The sequence below is a fragment of the Somniosus microcephalus genome, chromosome 8, assembly GCF_052327205.1.
Source record: "Somniosus microcephalus isolate GS21.2 chromosome 8, FLI_Smic_1.0, whole genome shotgun sequence".
NCBI lineage: Eukaryota > Metazoa > Chordata > Chondrichthyes > Squaliformes > Somniosidae > Somniosus > Somniosus microcephalus.
In genome coordinates, this window is record NC_140994.1 from 163,743,407 (window position 1) to 163,760,732 (window position 17,326).

Genomic DNA, 17,326 nt, shown 5'->3' on the forward strand with positions numbered 1-17,326 from the left:
ATCCACAGCGATTAGAAACATTGAGTCCATAAATGGACCAGCGAAATCAATGTGTACCCATTGCCATGGACATGAGGGCCACTCCCATGGATGTAGCGGGGCCTGGGGTGGAGCGTTTTGGACCTTCTGGCATCCTGTGCATCTCTTGGTCATATCCTCGATTTCTTTATCGATTCCCAGCCACCACACAAATGCCCTGGCGAGGCTCTTCATTTTTACCCCTCCCAGATGACCCTCGTGAAGCTCATTGAGTACTCTATCTCTCAACTTGTGTGGAATTACCACTCGGGATCCACACATCAAGGTTCCCTGGCACACTGACAGCTGTTCTCTCCTTGGCGAGAATGCTGGCAACAGTGAGTCGCCTATGCTGGCCATCCCTTCACCATCAAATCATAGACCCGAGAGAGCGTTGGGTCATTTCGGGTTTCCTTCTCAATACTTGCGTTTGTAACAGGCAAACATTCGACTATGGTCGCATGGAATATCTCCACAGGGTCCACTGCATGTGCTTCTTCCGCCGTAGGCAACGGTAGGCGCGACAGCCCATCAGCGTTTCCATGTTGTTTCGTACCTTTGTACTCTATATCATACTGATGTGCCCCTAGAAAAAGTGACCATCTTTGCAGCCGTTGCGCCGTCATCACCGGAACGCCCTTCTTTGGGATAAAAATTGAGACCAGTAGGGTGAATTTCTGCCCGTGCAGATAGTGATTGAACTTCTTCACCCCCCACACCAGGCTGAGGCCCTCCCTGTCAATCTGGGCATAGTTACGCTCGGCTGAGGTTAGCGAGCGTGATGCAAAGGCTATTGGCCTCTCTGAACCGTCACGGAATTTGTGTGACAGCACCGCTCCAATGTCGTAAAGTGACGCATCACATGCCAACCGAATCGGTAGTGTTGGGTTGTAGTGGGCCAATACTTCTTTTGAAGTGATTTGGCATTTACATTCCTGAAAGGCACGCTTACACTCATCACTCCATTTCCATGTTACACCAGTTTGAAGGAGGGCACTCAGTGGGTGCAGAATTGTAGATAAATTCGGCAAGAACTTATGGTAGTAGTTCACCAACCCGAGGAACGACCTCAGTTGCGATACATTTTCTGGTGCTGGAGCCTTGACTACAGCCTCAATCATGTCTGGCGACTTATGCAACCCTTCCTCATCAATCATGTGGCCACAATACGAGATTTGTCTCCTGAAGAACTCGCATTTGGGACGGTTGGCTCGTAGCCCATATTCCTGCAATCTCGTGAGCACCTGTTCCAGGTTGGCAAGGTGTTCATTGTCATTTTCGCCCGTAACCAAGATGTCGTCCAAATAACACTGGGTCCCCGGGATCCCTTGCAGGACTTGTTCCATTGCCCTCTGCCACATAGCCGGGGCCGATGCTACCCCAAATACCAGTCGATTGTACTGGCAAAGGGCTTTGTGAGTGTTTATCGTGAGGTATTTCCTAGATGCTTCTTCCACCTCCATTTGTGGATACGCTTGAGCCAGGTCAATCTTTGTAAAATGTTTCCCTCCAGATAGTGAGGCGAAAATATCTTCTATCCGCGGAAGCGGATACTGTACTGTGTGCAGGACTGGGTTCACAGTCACCTTGAAGTCCCCACAGATGCAAACCTTCCTTGGCTCCCCAGGCGTGCTGCTCAATGCTTTCTTCATTACAGGAACGATGGGTGTGGCCCACTCGCTCCAGTCCACCTTAGACAGCACCCCCGAATGCTCCAGACTCTCCAGTTCAGCTTCCACAGCTGGGCGTATCACGTATGGCACCGGTCTGGCCTTGAAAAATTTTGGGGTTGCGTTATCCTCAATCTTTATGGTTGCCTTTACTCCTTTTAGAGTCCCAAGTCCTTGTTGGAACACCTCTTCCGTGTCAGATAGAATTTGTGACAGACGTCCAGGTGTGACGTCGTCATCTTTTTTGTCAGTCACAGTTAGTGCCAGAATGGAATGCCAATCCAATTGTAGTCTTCGGATCCATTCACGTCCCAATAATGGTGGTCCTCCATCTCGTAGTGTATACATGTATAGTTTCTGTGTTTCCTTTCCGTTATATTCAACTGGCACCCTTACTTTTCCTCTGGGGTAGACCTTTTGCCCTATGTATGCCTTCAATACAATGGACATGTCCTTTAAGGGTATGTGTGAGAACAGCCGCTCATAGTCTCGTCGATTCATGACAGTTAGGGCTGATCCTGTGTCCAATTCCATCTTCACTGGGGACCCTGCTATCATGAGGGTGACCCAAGTGGTTCGGTGATCTTCTTTTGTGATCACGTTGTGTAACTTTAAACAACTTAGTCGCCTGCTCCCGGAGTCCTTATCACTCTCCTGATCGTCTGAACTACTATCTGTCAGTTTCTTTACTTTCCTGTACTGTTCCTTAGTAGTTCTTGTCGTGTTGGTCTTCTTTGCTGACCTGCAGACTCTTGCTATATGTCCCATCTTCCCGCATTGCCTGCATTTTTTGTCTTTAAACCAGCAGTCCTTCTGCTCATGGGTTGTTCTGCCGCAGCGATAGCACTTTTCGGCTCCATACGCCATTTAGTTAGCGCTGTATTCTTGTGGTTTCTGTTGTATTTCTGCAGCTCCCTGTGCTGTTGCTTCGTAGGATACTGCCACGCTGAAAGCCTGTTCTAGCGTCACGTCCTTTTTTGACAGTAGTCGTTTCTGGGTTCCTTCACTCTGGAGCCCGCAGACAAACTTATCCCGTAAGGTGTCTGCCAGTCCTGCTCCGAACTGGCAGTGCTTCGATAACTTGCGTAGTTCCGTAAGGTAGTCAGCATTGCTCTCATCTCTCATCTTTGTGCTGGTTTCTTTTATGGAACTTGAATCTTTCTGCTATCAGCAGTGGTGTAGGGCTTAGGTGTTCCTGTAAGATATGAACAATCTCCTCAAAACTTTTCTCCATTGGTTTAGCTGGGGTAATTAAATTCCGCAATAGGCCGTACGTATTCGCACCCATCAGATTTAATAATACCGATGCCCTCTTTCCATCGGCCACCTCATTTGCCTTGCAGTACACTTCGATTCTTTCTACATACGTGGTCCAGTCTTCTACCTCATTGTCAAAAGCAGTGATACTGCCACTTTTCGGCATCTTGGGCGATTTAAAATGGCGCCTCCCGCACTTTTGCTTCTTCCCCAATGGAATAAAATGGCACCTCCCACGCTTTTGTTTCTTCCCCTTACTGCCACGCTGCTCCTAGCGTTCTACGGGGTAATGGCGGCGACCCGCAGCTTCGGCGCATCTCGCTTTCCTTCCCCCCCCCCATTTAGTTTCTCTCCGCTGTCCTGTTCTTGAGCTTGTGCGCTCCACCCTCTCTCTCTTGTTTTCTTTTCCCGGCGACGCTGCGCGGCCCGGTTTGTAGAGCCGCTCGATCGAGCTTGAGCCCGCCGCAGTCCGGAAGGGTCAGCGCGCTACCTGCTACCAGCATGATTCGCTGGAACCACAGTCTCTCCCGCAATTCTCCAAACACCGATGGATTCTTTGGGCGGTTGCCCTCGGTCGACGCCCGTTGCTCAGACTACGACCTTCCAGGACCTTCCTTTCAGGCGAGATCACCGTGAGATGATGCCACACTGCAGGTGAGTTCGAACTTACTCGTCGCCACTGTAAAGTCCGCGCCTCAATAATACACGGACTTCGGGAGAACAGTTTAACAGGTACTTTACTGAACAAGAGGCAGCTTGAAACTGAAACTACAGAAGCCTGCTAGGGCCTTTTATACGGGGTGGTCACTGCCGGTACTGCAGTCTAAGACCAGTTATTCCCTTAAAGGTACATACACAACAAATACAGAACCCTTAGTGTCCACTGAAGCACTTCTCTGCTTAGTGCAACACCCTTTTTAATAGCACTTTTAATATAGAAACACCTTACTCACTACAGCACCTTTGCTTAGTGGCTTTTACTTAAAAACAGCACTTTAATACAGAACCCTTAGTGTCCACTGAAGTACTTCTCTGTTTAGCGCAACACTTTTATTTAAATATACAGCACTTTTAAATACAGCTACTTTACATAAATTTAAAACAGAAATAGACAGTTTCCTAGGAGCAAAGGGAATGAAGGGTTACGGGGAGTGGGCAGGAATTTGGACATGAGTCTAGGTTCAGATCGGTCATGGCCCTGTGGGTAGCGGAGCGGGCCCAGGGGCCGTGTAGCCTGATTCTGCTCCTATTTCGTGTGTCTAATTCTGTTCGATTCAGGAGATGGTTCTGTGATAGTGGATTGGCAGTTAGGATCAGATCAGCCATGATCTTATTGAATGGCGGAGCAGGCTTGAGGGGCCGATTGGCCTACTCCTGCTCCTATTTCTTATGTTCTTATGTGTTCACTACAGCACTGCTCTGCTCTGTGCAACACCCTGTTAATAGCACTTTCAAAATAGAACTTTTAGTGTTCACTACAGCATTTCTCTGCTAGTGCAACACTGTTACTCAAATACAGTACCTTTAAAAACAGCTACTTAGCGTTCACTACAGCACTTCTCTGCTCAGTGCAACACCCTTTTAATAGCACTTTCAATACAGAACTCAGTGTTCACTATAGCACTTCTCTGCTAGTGCAACACTGTTACTTAAATAGGGGAGGAGAGAATGGACACAACGAGGGAAAATCAACTAAAATCACAGTTCTAACAAAATTCCCACTTAATTCCCACCCCTATACCTATTCTAAGTTGCCTTGTGATGGGCCAGAAAAATATATGCTCACCAATGAAAACCACCTGCTCCATGCCCTGCGATCTTTGATCTTCACTGCCCCGAAGTAAAAACACCCCAGTATTTTAAAAGTAAACTGCTGGTGTTCCACTCCTTTAGGCAGGCTCCCATGTTGTAGAGGGCATGGAGGCGAGGCCACAGAGAGAGAGAGAGGCTTCTGAGAAGCTATCTTTTATACCCCATTTGGGGCCGAAACCTGCCCGCCCAAATCCGGATGTATCTGGGCTAAACAAAAGGGATCCAAACTGTCCCCATTGTCTGTAATGGGTTTGGATGAATTACCCATTTGTTTAAACTGTTTTTTTTTTCAGTTTAAATGTGTCCTCATTGTCTGTGATGGGCTTTGAATAAAGCTGCATTGTAAATGTGTCCTCATTGTCTGTGATGGGCTTTGAATAAAGCTGCCATTGTTTGAAAAAAAGCATGTCTATTTCCTTGATTGCCTGTGGTCAGACTGAAACCGCAGTAATCCTTTGTGTAAGCATTGTAGCAGTTTCTGTAAACACATTGATTGTCTGCTGCAGGGAGGGGAACTCCCTGAACTGCCGTTGATTGGCAGTTTGACTGCTCCATTGAACCTTTTTCACAGACGCAGCAGGCTGCCTTTTCAATTCCTTTTTGTCTTCTGCCACGCGGTCTGGCGGCCATTTTGATCCCTGGATTTTTAAAGGTATATTACCCAGGTATTCTTTAATCAAAATTCAATCTTCAGAACTGTAGGAAATCTCGAAATTATTGCAAAATCCCTACACTGAGTCCTATTGGATGGTAACAGCCTAAGCTGCTCTAAGTAATTATTATAACTGAGCTTCCTGCTGTGACCACCCTCAAAATATGGAATAGATATTTCAACACACTCTTGCATAGATCGTCATTTAACAGTTTATCTTTCATAATCTCTTAAAAATGAAATTAGAAGGATCGTAGTAAGAGATTGCACTTTATAAATGGATATTTCGCGGAAGAATTACTAAAGAAAGACCTGATATAAAAATGCTTTTCTGACATTTTCCAGCAGAGCTCACACAGGTGCCATTACATTGACCTTCTACTTAGTGATGCCAGTCCAGAGGATTGGTAAATATCCACTGCTTTTAAAGACTATACTGGAAAACACACTGCAATCTGATGAAGGATACACAGCACTAGAGAAAGCTGCCATGGCAATGCAAGAAGTAAATCATAATATCAATGAATACAAGAGACTAAAGGAAGTAGGTAAGAACTATCCTTTGTTTTTCCACCATGTTTATTTCCCCCACTGAAAGCTGCCACATCTCCATTCACTCTTATTGTGGGTAGAACAGAAGTATACACGGATCACTTCATTGCTACCGTTGTCAGTGCTCTTGGAAGGTGGGGGGAGGGGAGTGTTAATGGTCAGTGATGTTAACAACTGAATGGAAAATAGTAACTTTAGCAATAATCTTAGAGGTAGGCTTAATATCTACTGCGTGTTAGTCTAATGTTTTGACAAATATAGAAGGATATTGGTCACCAGGAGAGAAATGCAAGCAGAACTGAGGCACAGAGTCAAGGGGAGGGATTAACTGAGGGAGGTGCCTTAGTACAGGGAAAGAAGTCAAATGGTGAGTCATCCCAGAAACATTCATGCACCTCTTACATAACCTGTTTGCACTACAGGGTTGCCCCCAAAGCAAAAAGCCCTATATAAACCACGCAACACACTTACATCAGAAGCAGTGAAATCCTTCTGAAACAGTGTTTTTATTTGCTGCCTTCAATTAAAAACTGCTGCTGTCACCAATCATATACAATGAACACCAACAGGATGTAAGTTTTGTCTGCTACCTGGTGGTCTAGGGACAGGCAATTTTACATAATATTTACTTATATTTACATAGTCCCTATCACATGGTGAACTACCCCATAGTGCTTCACAAGGAATGGATTATATACTAAACAGGAATTGGGAGAAAGGTTAGGAGAGGTATCAGAAGGTACCTCTGAAAAAAAGATAAAAAGATTTACCTTTGACGGTGGGGACAGGTGTAGCAAGGCAGAGGGTTTAGGAAGAGAATTCCAGAATGCAGCACCCAGAGGAGGAAAAATTTGGTTGCTTTGCGCCTCCCATTAACACCCTGGGCGCTAAAGCGCCTGGGCACAGCGCCGCTAACGCCTCCCGCAAAATTCGCAGCCCCGGCCGCAAACTTGGCTCCCGCCCCCTGACCTACCGCCGGACGCTATGTCCGACAGGGTCGGGGTGCCATGTTTGCGGCCGGGGCAGCGCAAATTAAAGGGCAGGTGCTGGGCAGCCATTTTTTTGGGGGCCGCCTGCCAGCACCTGCCCCCTCTTGCCCCCTCCTGCGGGGTGCCGGCCGCGATCGGTCAGCCCGGCACTCCTCTTGAGAGCCAGGCTCTTTTGCCAGCACCCCGCTCCCTGGTGACCCAGCAGGGCCTCGGTGCGCGCTGTGCTAGGCCCCCCACTTTAATCAGGGGCGCTCCTATTCAATACTGCAGCACTGTACAAAACGCTGGTAAGGCCACAGCTGGAGTACTGTGTGCAGTTCTGGTCGCCTCACTATAGGAAGGATGTGATTGCTTTGGAGAGGGTGCAGAGAAGATTCACCAGGATGTTACCTGGGATGGAGCGCCTCAGCTATGAAGAAAGACTAAACAGGCTGGGGTTGTTTTCCTTGGAGCAAAGAAGGCTGAGGGGGGACCTGATTGAGGTGTACAAAATGATGAGGGGCATAGATAGGGTAGATAAAGAGGAACTTTTCCCCTTAGTAGGGGGGTCAATAACAAGGGTGCATAGATTCAAGGTAAGGGGCAGGAGGTTTAGAGGGGATTTGAGGAGGAACTTTTTCACCCAGAGGGTGGTTGGAGTCTGGAACTCACTGCCTGAAAGGGTGGTAGAGGCAGGAACCCTCACAACATTCAAGAAGCATTTGGATGAGCACTTGAAATGCCATTGCATACAAGGCTATGGACCAAATGCTGGAAAATGGGATTAGATTGGACAGGGCTTGATGGACGGCGCAGACACGATGGGCCGAAGGGCCTCTTTCTGTGCTGTATAACTCTATGGCCTAGAAATTCAGTGGGCTTTGCGCCCAGTTACCGCCCAAAGAGGGCTTCTGCGCCAGTCTGGAAACTTCGGGCCAAATTCAGTGACGCGCTAATTGCGGCGGTAGCCGGTAGCGCTGCGCTGCCACCGATGACGTCATCGGTGTGCGCAGTGCCCCGGTTCCGCCCCGACACCGGCCCGACCCCCATCTTCAGTAGCGGCCGCCTCTTCCGTGGCGGCCGCTAATAACATTCAGAGACCGGGTCCGTACTGCAGCCTTAGTGGGGCGCTTTAAGGTGGAGGTGCGGCTGGCCGCTTTTTCGGCGGCTGCCTGCCCGCACCTCCTTCCCCGGCCTCCTCCACCCCCCCCCCCCCGCTCTTTTGCCGGCACTCGCGATCGGGGCTCCGGCTGTTGCAGGCACCTCCCCCTTAAGAGAGGGAGGAAGGCCTGCAGTACCGCAGCCTGCCGCTCCGCTGCGGGTGGCGCTGCGGCAACTAGCGCGCCGATATTCAGTTTCAGCGCCCCAAGCGGGAGCGGCCACACCCTTGAACAGCGGCCGTCCTCGACTTGGGGCGCTGAAACTGAATATCCGATGGGCGCGAGTGGCTCCGCGCCCAGCGGTAAATTCTGGGCGCAAGCGAGCTGGCGGGGCTATACCTAATTTCTAGCCCTATGACTCTGACTCTATGACTATGTGCCGACGCGCGTGGCGCTGTTGCACGTAGCACCGCGATATTGAATGGGAGCACCCCAAGAGAGAGGGGGAGCGCTTCCAGTAGCGCCCCACCTCCTGCTTGGGGCACTCCACTCAATTTCCGGCATGGGGGCGCTAACTTTTTCGGGGTGCTAAAAGTAGTGCCCAGGCGAAGTTAGTGCCCCAAAGGGGGCGCGACCGAATTTTTCTTCCATAATGTTTAAAGGCTTTGTCACAGATACTGGAACAGAGGGAGGTGCACACACAGCAGTCCAGAATCAGAAGAATAGTGTGTGCAAGCTGGGGCCTACAACTGATGGAGGTTGCAGAGGTAGATAGGAATAGGGGTAGGCTATCCTGCCCCTCGAGCCTGTTCCGCCATTCAGTGAGATCATGGCGGATCTGTATCCTAACTTTATTTACCCACCTTGGCTCCATATCCCTTAATACCCTTGGCTCGCAAAAATCTATCAATCTCAGATTTTAAATTATTAATTGAGCTAGTATCTGCTGCTTTTTGTGGGAGTGTCACACTTTTACAACCTTTGTGTGAAGAAGTGCTTCATAACTTCTCTCCTGAATGGCCTGGCTCTGATTTTGAGGTAATGTCTCCTTATCCTAGACTCCCCACCAGCAGAAAAGGTTTCTATCTACCTTATCAATTCCTTTCAAAATCCTTAAAACCTCAATCAAATCACCCCTTAACCTTCTATATTCCAGGGAATACAAGCCTAGTTTATGGAATCTCTCCTCATAATCTAACCCTTGAGGCCTTGCTAACATTCTGGTGAATCTGCGCTACGCTCCTTCCAAGGCCAATACATCCTTTCTAAGGTGCAGTGCCCAGAATTGAACAGTATTTCTGATGTGATCTAACCAGAGCTTTTTATAGCTATAGCAAAACTTCCCCCCTTTTATATTCTAGATATAGGCTAACATTCATAGGAATATAGGAACTGGAGTAGGTCATTAGGCCCTCGAGCCTGCTCCGCCATTCAATGAGATCATGGCTGATCTGCGACCTAAATCCATATACCCGCCTTTGGCCCATATCCCTTAATACCTTTGGTTAACAGAAAGCTATCAATCTCAGATTTAAAATTAACAATTGGTCTAGCATCAATTGCTGTTTGCGGAAGAGAATTCCATACTTCTATCACCCTTTGTGAATAGAAGTATTTCCTAATTTCACTCCTGAAAGGTCTGGCTCTAATTTTTAGACTATGCCCCCTAGTCCTAGAAACCCCAACCAGTGGAAATAGTTTCTCTCTATCTACCCTATCTGTTCTCTTTAATATCTTGAAAACTTTGATCAGATCACCCCGTAACCTTCTAAATTCTAGGGAATACAACCCTAATTTGTGTAATCTCTCCTCGTAACTTAACCCTTGAAGTCCCGGTATCATTCTGGTAAACATACACTGTACTCCCTCCAAGGCCAATATATCCTTCCTAAGGTGTGGTGCCCAGAACTGCTCACAGTACTCCAGGTGTGGTCTAACCAGGGTTTTGTATAGTTGCAGCATAACTTCTATCCCCTTGTATTCTAGTCCTCTAGATATAACGGCCAACATTCCATTAGCCTTTTTGATTATTTTCTGTACTTGTTCATGACATTTTAATGATCTATGTACCTGGACCCCGAGGTCTCTTTGGATCGCCACTGTTTTTAACTTTTCACCATTTAGAAAGTACCCTGTTCTATCCTTCTTCGGTCCATTGTGGATGACCTCATATTTGCCTACATTAAATCCATTTGCCATAGTTTTGCCCATTCACTTAATCTGTCGATATCCCTTTGTAATTTTATGTTTTCATCTACACTGCCTACAATGCTGCCTATCTTTGTGTCATTGGCAAATTTGGATATATGACTTTCTATGCCACCATCTAAGTCATTAATAAATACTGTGAATAGTTGAGGCCCCAACACAGATCCCTGTGGGACAACACTAGTCATATCCTGCCAATTTGAGTACCTACCCATTATCCCTACTGCCTGTCTCCTGCCACTCAGCCAATTTCCTAACCAGGTCAATAATTTGCCCTCAATTCCGTGGGCTTCTACCTTAGTTAACAGTCTCTTCTGTGGGACTTTATCAAATGCCTTCTGGAAGTCCATATAAATAACATCCATAGACATTCCCCTGTCCACTACTTTAGTCACTTCCTCAAAAAATTCTATCAAGTTTGTCAGGCATGACCTACCTTTCAGAAATCCATTCTGGCTCTCTCTGATCAACTGAAAATATTCGAGATGTTCAATCATCCTATCCTTTATTATAGATTCTAGCAGTTTCCTGACAACAGACATTAGGATAACTGGTTTATAAGTCCCTGGTTTCTCTCTCTCTCACCATTTTTTAAATAGCATTAGCCTTTCTGATTATTTTTTTGTACTTGACCACTACATTTTAGTGATCTGTGTACATAGACCCCTAAATCTCAGACCTCCACTGTTCCTAACTTTTCACCATTTAAAAAATACTCGGATTTATCCTTTTTTGATCCAAAATCGATGACCTTACACTTACCTGTGTTGAAATCAATCTTATATGGTTTTGCCCACTCATTCAATCTATCAATGTCTCTTTGTAATTTTATGCTCCTGTCTACACTACTTACTATGCCACCAATCTTTGAGTCATCAGCAAACTTGGATCTATGGCTCTCTATTGTGTTATCCAAGTCATTAATAAATATAGTAAATAGTTGAAGCCCCAGCACAAATCCTTGAGGGACACAACTAGTCACTTCCTTCCAATTTGAGTATGTACCTATGATCTCTGCTCTCTGTCTTCTGCCGCCTAACCAATCTCCTAACTAGGTCAATAATTTGCCTTCAATTCCATAGGCTTTAAATTTAGTTAGCAGTCTCTTATGTGGAACCTTATTGAATGCCTTCTCAAAGGGTGGAGCAAGGCCATAGAGAGATTTGTAAACAAGGGTGAAAAATTTGAAATTACTGAGGTGAAGGCATAGGGTGCAGAATGAAGAATGGCAATGTGCCATGGCTGCAGTCAAAGAAAACATTGTGAGCGATTTTTGACTGATTGATTTTGATTGATGCCATGGGTGGCATAGAAGCCAGATTGAAGGAATTTCAACAGGGAATGGTGGAGAGGTGGAAGAAGAAATGTGCAGTGGTGATGCATTCAAGGACCTTAAAGAGGCAGGGAAGGTTAGAAATTGGACAGATGCTAGAGAGGAGAGAAGTGAAGTGACAAAGATGGGCCCTTTAAGGGCAGGGTAATGAAAGCAGTTTTGTAGGTGGGGGGGAACAATGGTTGAGGAAAGTGAGCAGTTGATAATGTTTCCAAACATAGGATTGAGGAGAAATAATTAGGTGATCAGGTTCAGAATTGAGAGGGCATTGAGGGAACAAGTAGGGGAGAAGCTGCAGAAGGCACTAACAGCACATGAAGTTTACAGATGCATAGGAAAGTCACATTGGTAACTTTGGAAAATCTGGCACATGTGCAGTTTCCTGTTGCTATCAAATTCACCTGCCGTACAAGTGAGGTAGGTTCGGTGCAATAGAAACTGGCACAGAGAGCAATAGAATGACATTGGCAAAGGCCTGGCTCTGACGATTTCCCACAATACTCTGACGGCAGATGTTGTATTGGCAAACAGAAGTCATCTACCAGTTATTAGACCAGTCAGAGGTAAATACCGGACATTGCTTTGTTGCTAATGTTTTATGTTTCTTCCAATTCCAACAGCAATGAAATATAGCAGAGCAGAAAATCTTTCAATAAGGGACACAATATACAGAATAAACAAGCATTCCATTGCAAAGAAGGCATCCAGACTCAGCCAAGTTATTAAACATGAAACTGGAATCCTTCCAAAAGTAAGTTGTTTGGCCAGAAGTTTATTGCCTACATAAAAACATTAGCAAGTTTACATTGCATCCTACAAGTAAAAACATAGTGTGGCCCATCAGCAATACTGCAATATACCGTGAATAAGCAGCAAATCCAAAAAGTCAATCTCAACTGATATGAATTGGATTTATTCAGATGATTCATAATCACATTAATTTGTCCCATTTTGCCATCTATGGATTTCAGATTTCATAGTCCTTCTAAAAAAAAAGCAGTGACAAATGTGCAGTGGAATGAATATCAGCCCCAGCAGATGTGTAATATGATTACATCAATCCAAACACTTCCACGATAAGTGCTGTATGACTCGGCAGTGACCATAAAAGGAGCAAAGTTTTCTTCAAGCTATTTTCCCCAGTATTGGTTTAGTGGTATGGATCCTTTTTCTATGCTGATCCAGTAATGGTGGTGAGGATGGGAATACATACCTGATCCTGTGTATGAAAATATGTATGATTATGAGTATGTGTCTGATAATTTAGTGGAGGCTAATTCCTGTTTCGCAACAAAATATATAAAATTCTATCCCCTTGACTCTGAAGCCTGAATGCTCACCTTTACTATCTACCTTTTTAAATTGACTGTTAGAATGAGAACAGGAACAAGCAGCATTCCTGAATAAATTCTCAGTACAGAATGATACAATGGCTAATGCCTTAATCTGAAGTGCAAAAATAGTGGCATTGAAAGCAAAAGTGCTGATAACACACAAATACACCGCCACTGGCATTCTCCGTGATTGATTGTCTCAGACCCTCCACTATCAATTTACCATTAAGATTTGAGACCAGCTTTTGATTGCACAACAATCATGATTTTCACATGTACAACATATCTAAATGTGTTTTAAAATATTTTGCTGGAGTAATACAAATACATTAAGATGATAGACATGAATAGAATGACATTTGATTCTTAGCAGCAGGTTGCTCAGTCAAGTGAACCCTGCTGCATGTGGTGATTAATTCATGTTACATGTATTTTATTTATGGCCATGAAATAGTTAAGTAGCAATTATAAAACTTTATCATCATGATGAATCTTGAAAGCATTCATGTTATCCAGCTGAGTGTGGACTGACACTGTTCTGCATTACATCACTTTTCTTTGAAGTGGAAAGGAAACAATGAAATGCACAAGTCAACGTCTTTGACTGAAGGAGGAAGGTCACTTTCAAGATCATTATGATAAAGTTGTCATGCTTAGCACTCAATGCTAACCTTGACCAATTTCAATGAAGTTGGCATCATATTTCCTGTCCTGTGAATCTCAGCACCGTTTACTGTCCAGATGCTCTCAGGGAGAGTAGCTGGGACTGTTCTAGGCTATTACCACACTTGCACAGATTTCCCCTTGTGATGACAATGGTGTAACTTTTACAGTCCTGGTGCTAAAGCGTTGGGACCAGAGCACCGAGATTAATGTTCACTGGTTTCTCATTTGGCCAATCTCCTGAGGTTTTTCTGGGTTGGCCCAATTTCATTATGAAGGCGAGCTACTGACTCATGTCTGGCCTGGCTCTGGAAGTTGGCTGGGGGGATGGGGGTGTGGAAATTGCACATCAAAAGCCCTTAAAGGGCTGTAGCTAAAATTTAAAGGAATGTGGGAGAGAGAATTACATAGAATTTACAACGGCCCAACTGGTCCGCGCCGGTGTTTATGTTCCACATGAGCCTTCTCCCACCCCTCTTCATCTAACTTTATCAGCATAACCTTCTATTCCTCTCTCCCTCGTGTGTTTATCTAACTTTCACTTAATTGCATCTATGCTATTCGCCTCAACTACTCCTTGTGGTACCGAGTCCTACATTCTAATCATCTCTGGGTAAAGAAGTTCCTTCTAAATTTCCTTTTGGATTTATTGGTGACTATCTTATATTTATGGCTCCTAGTTCTGGACTCCCCACAAGTGGAAAAATGTTCTCTTCATCTACCCTATCAAACCGTTTCATAATCTTAAAGACCTCTATGGCTGCAGCTAAGCACAACTTTGTCCTCATCTGATGTTCATACAAGTTTACTTACAGGAAACTCTTTCTTATCCAGCACCAACGGGACCGGCGTGGTGCCGGTTTATCAAAAAGTCCGGATTACAGAGAGGTATAGTTAAAAGGTACGAGCAACAGGTGCAAGAACCCCGGCCACAGACCAAGCGTCCCTGTTGCTTAGCAACAAGTGCAGGAACCCCGATTACACAGCCACAGATCCAGGAACGGCCACTAATATGAAGTAAAACTTACCTGAACCTACTCCTGAATTTTGCCGGTTAACAGAGATTTCCGGTTATTTAGGTGCTGGTAAATTGAGAGTTTCCTGTACCTAACACTGGATAGGAGTACGAATCCTGCCTGAAATTTCCCTTCTTTGTCCAAGGTCGGTATGGCAATTTTAGCATCCCTATTGCTGATCTACCCGAGATCAGCCAGATCAGCACAGGTTGGGAACAGAATCCGAGACCGTCCCACTTTAAATTGCTCATATAGTTTCACACTATGCATTACGCAGCGAGTTGTTATGATCTACGAATATACTAACAATGACGGACAGGAAAAGACCCTCTGGTACATTCAGCCTGTCCCACCTAATTGTGATATCTTTGTGTATCACAATATATACAATCTCCAACCCACCCAAAAACAATGTGATCTCCTGGGAAAGGCGAAAAACCAGATAAAAACCCTAGCCAATTTAAAGGAAGAAAGACTTGCATTTATATAGTGTCTTTCACAACCACCGGACATCCCAAAGCGCTTTACAGCCAATGAAGTACTTTTGAAGTGTAGTCACAGTTGTAACGTAGGAAATGCAGCAGCCAATTTCTGCACAGCAAGCTCCCACAAACAGCAATATGATAATGACCAGATAATCTGCTTTAGTGATGTTGATTGAGGGATAAATATTGGACAGGACACCAGGGATAACTCCCCTGCTCTTCTTCGAAATACTGCCGTGGGGTCTTTTACGTCCACCTGAGAAAGCAGAGGGGCCTCGGTTTAACATCTCATCCGAAGGCCAGCACCTCTGACAGTGCAGCACTCCCTCAGTACTGCACTGGAGTGTCAGCCTAGATTTTTGTACTTAATTCTCTGGAGTGGGACGTGAACCCACAACCTTCTGACTCAGAGGTGACAGTGCTATCAACTGAGCCACAGCTGACACAGTTGGGAAACAAAATTCTGGGAAATTCCTCACCAATCCCTTAGGCGATCAAAACTAGACCAGGAGATCACTCTGGGCCTGATAATCCTATGCATTACCACTTTTTGTAATAGGCGATCTCTGCCCCAACCAGAAACAGGTTGGAATCAGGCACAAGACGGCAGCCTATTCCAGAGGTCCCTATTCTATGGGAAAAGAACCATCTCCTGACATCTAACCTTGATCTGGCCTTATACAAATTAAGATTGTGACCCCCCTGGTCCCCCCTAACCTATTTAATTGGAACAAACTGTCAACTCTAACACAATCTATTCCCTTCATCATCTTATAAACCTCGATCAGATCACCCCTAAATCTAAGCTTCTCTAAAAGTATAGAGTCCCAGCTCTTTTAGCCTATGTTGGTAACTAAGATGCTTTAAACTGGGAATTAGTCTAGTGGCCCTCCTCTGCACCCTTTCCAAAGCCTCAATATCACCCAGCATGTGAGATGACCAAAACTGGACACACTATTCAAACTGAGGCCTGACCAAGGTCTTGTTCAAGGACAAAATACAGGAAACTCTTTTTTATCCGGCACCGACGGGACCGCCGTGTTGCTGGTTTATCAAAATTTCCGGATGATGGAGAGGGTTATCGACCAAGGCTATTTTTAACAAAGAAAAATTTAAAAAATCAAGAAATGTGCAGTATACAGTAATTGGGTACTCACCTACAGAATGTTGTGTTAAATGGATGGTGGAAGATGTTTGATTAAGTACAGTACTGCCAGTTGAGGGTAATGCAATGCAATGACTACCAGCAGCGTGGGAGACACAGAGTATCCCTGTAAAATGGCGGATTAGAAGAGACTACCGGCAGTGCGGGAGAGTCAGACTCCTGTTACAGGGGTTTTGAGGTGTTCCAACTTCCGACAGCGCCAAGAAGCCGAGTAGTGGCAGTTTGGAGAACTACCCCCACTGACTAACTTGGCCACCGCGGGAGACTCGGACTCGGACTCGGCAACATTGCCGGTTATTGAGGTGTTGTTTTCGGAGCGAGAATTTTGCCGGTTAATAGAGAATTCCGGATATTTAGGTGCCGTTTAAATGAGAGCTTCCTGTAGTATGCTTTTATGTTTACTCACTGAGTCATTAAAGATCCCTAAAGAGTATTCTGATCCAGTCACTACAGAATCAGAGCTCACTTCAGAATTCTTTTGTGGGTGTTGTTATAGCGAGGTAGATTTTCATGTGACCAATTCCATTGGGCGGGTGGTGGACGGATTGAGCCTGGAGCCTGCCTGATGGAAGTGATCTGAGGCCCTGGACCACTTTCACGGTCTGAGGCCTCAGACCACTTCCATGCTCGGGTCTCATTTAAATTCCATTGGAGGTTCTCATGCTTTTGGAGCAGCATGTCAAACAGGGTGGGCAAGATACCTGGTGGCTCCTGTGTGGAGGCGGGGGGGTGGGGGTAGACAGATCTGAGGTTGGGCATTGGCAGGGTGGTTGGATTAATATTGGGCCAGCTAGCCCACAAAAATCAGAACAAACTTCGCCCCCCACCCTGGCTTATTTTAGTGGGCCTCTGCTTAGGCCACGTCATGCCAAATACCAATGGGCAGAGCTTGCATGCTGCATCATCTGCCCATTTCATACTTCAAAATTGTATGGGGATCCTATTGAGGTTACAGCACCCCGATTGACATGAGCTAATGAGGCTCCCTCCTGTTTCCAGCAGGCGCTTGTCCCTCACCAAAATGGCAGCCACACGGATGTTGGAGGAATGGGGTGGGAAGTTCTGTGCTTCTATTTTGATTGCACTATTGCCC

The 17,326-nt window shown here is 45.6% G+C and overlaps 1 protein-coding gene across 3 annotated transcripts in view; it reads left to right on the forward strand.

Annotated features, from left to right (window-relative positions):
* The window catches only part of arhgef37 (Rho guanine nucleotide exchange factor (GEF) 37), a 183,953-nt gene that overhangs the window by 128,963 nt on the left and 37,664 nt on the right, over positions 1 to 17,326 (forward strand). For 2 of the 3 annotated variants that reach the window (XM_085995305.1, XM_085995304.1), the window contains exons 5-6: positions 5,755 to 5,957; positions 12,191 to 12,321. In XM_085995305.1, the coding sequence (XP_085851431.1) occupies positions 5,755 to 5,957; positions 12,191 to 12,321 (334 nt within the window). The remainder of the gene's footprint in view (positions 1 to 5,754; positions 5,958 to 12,190; positions 12,322 to 17,326) is intronic. The other variant, XM_085995306.1, reaches the window with a different exon arrangement.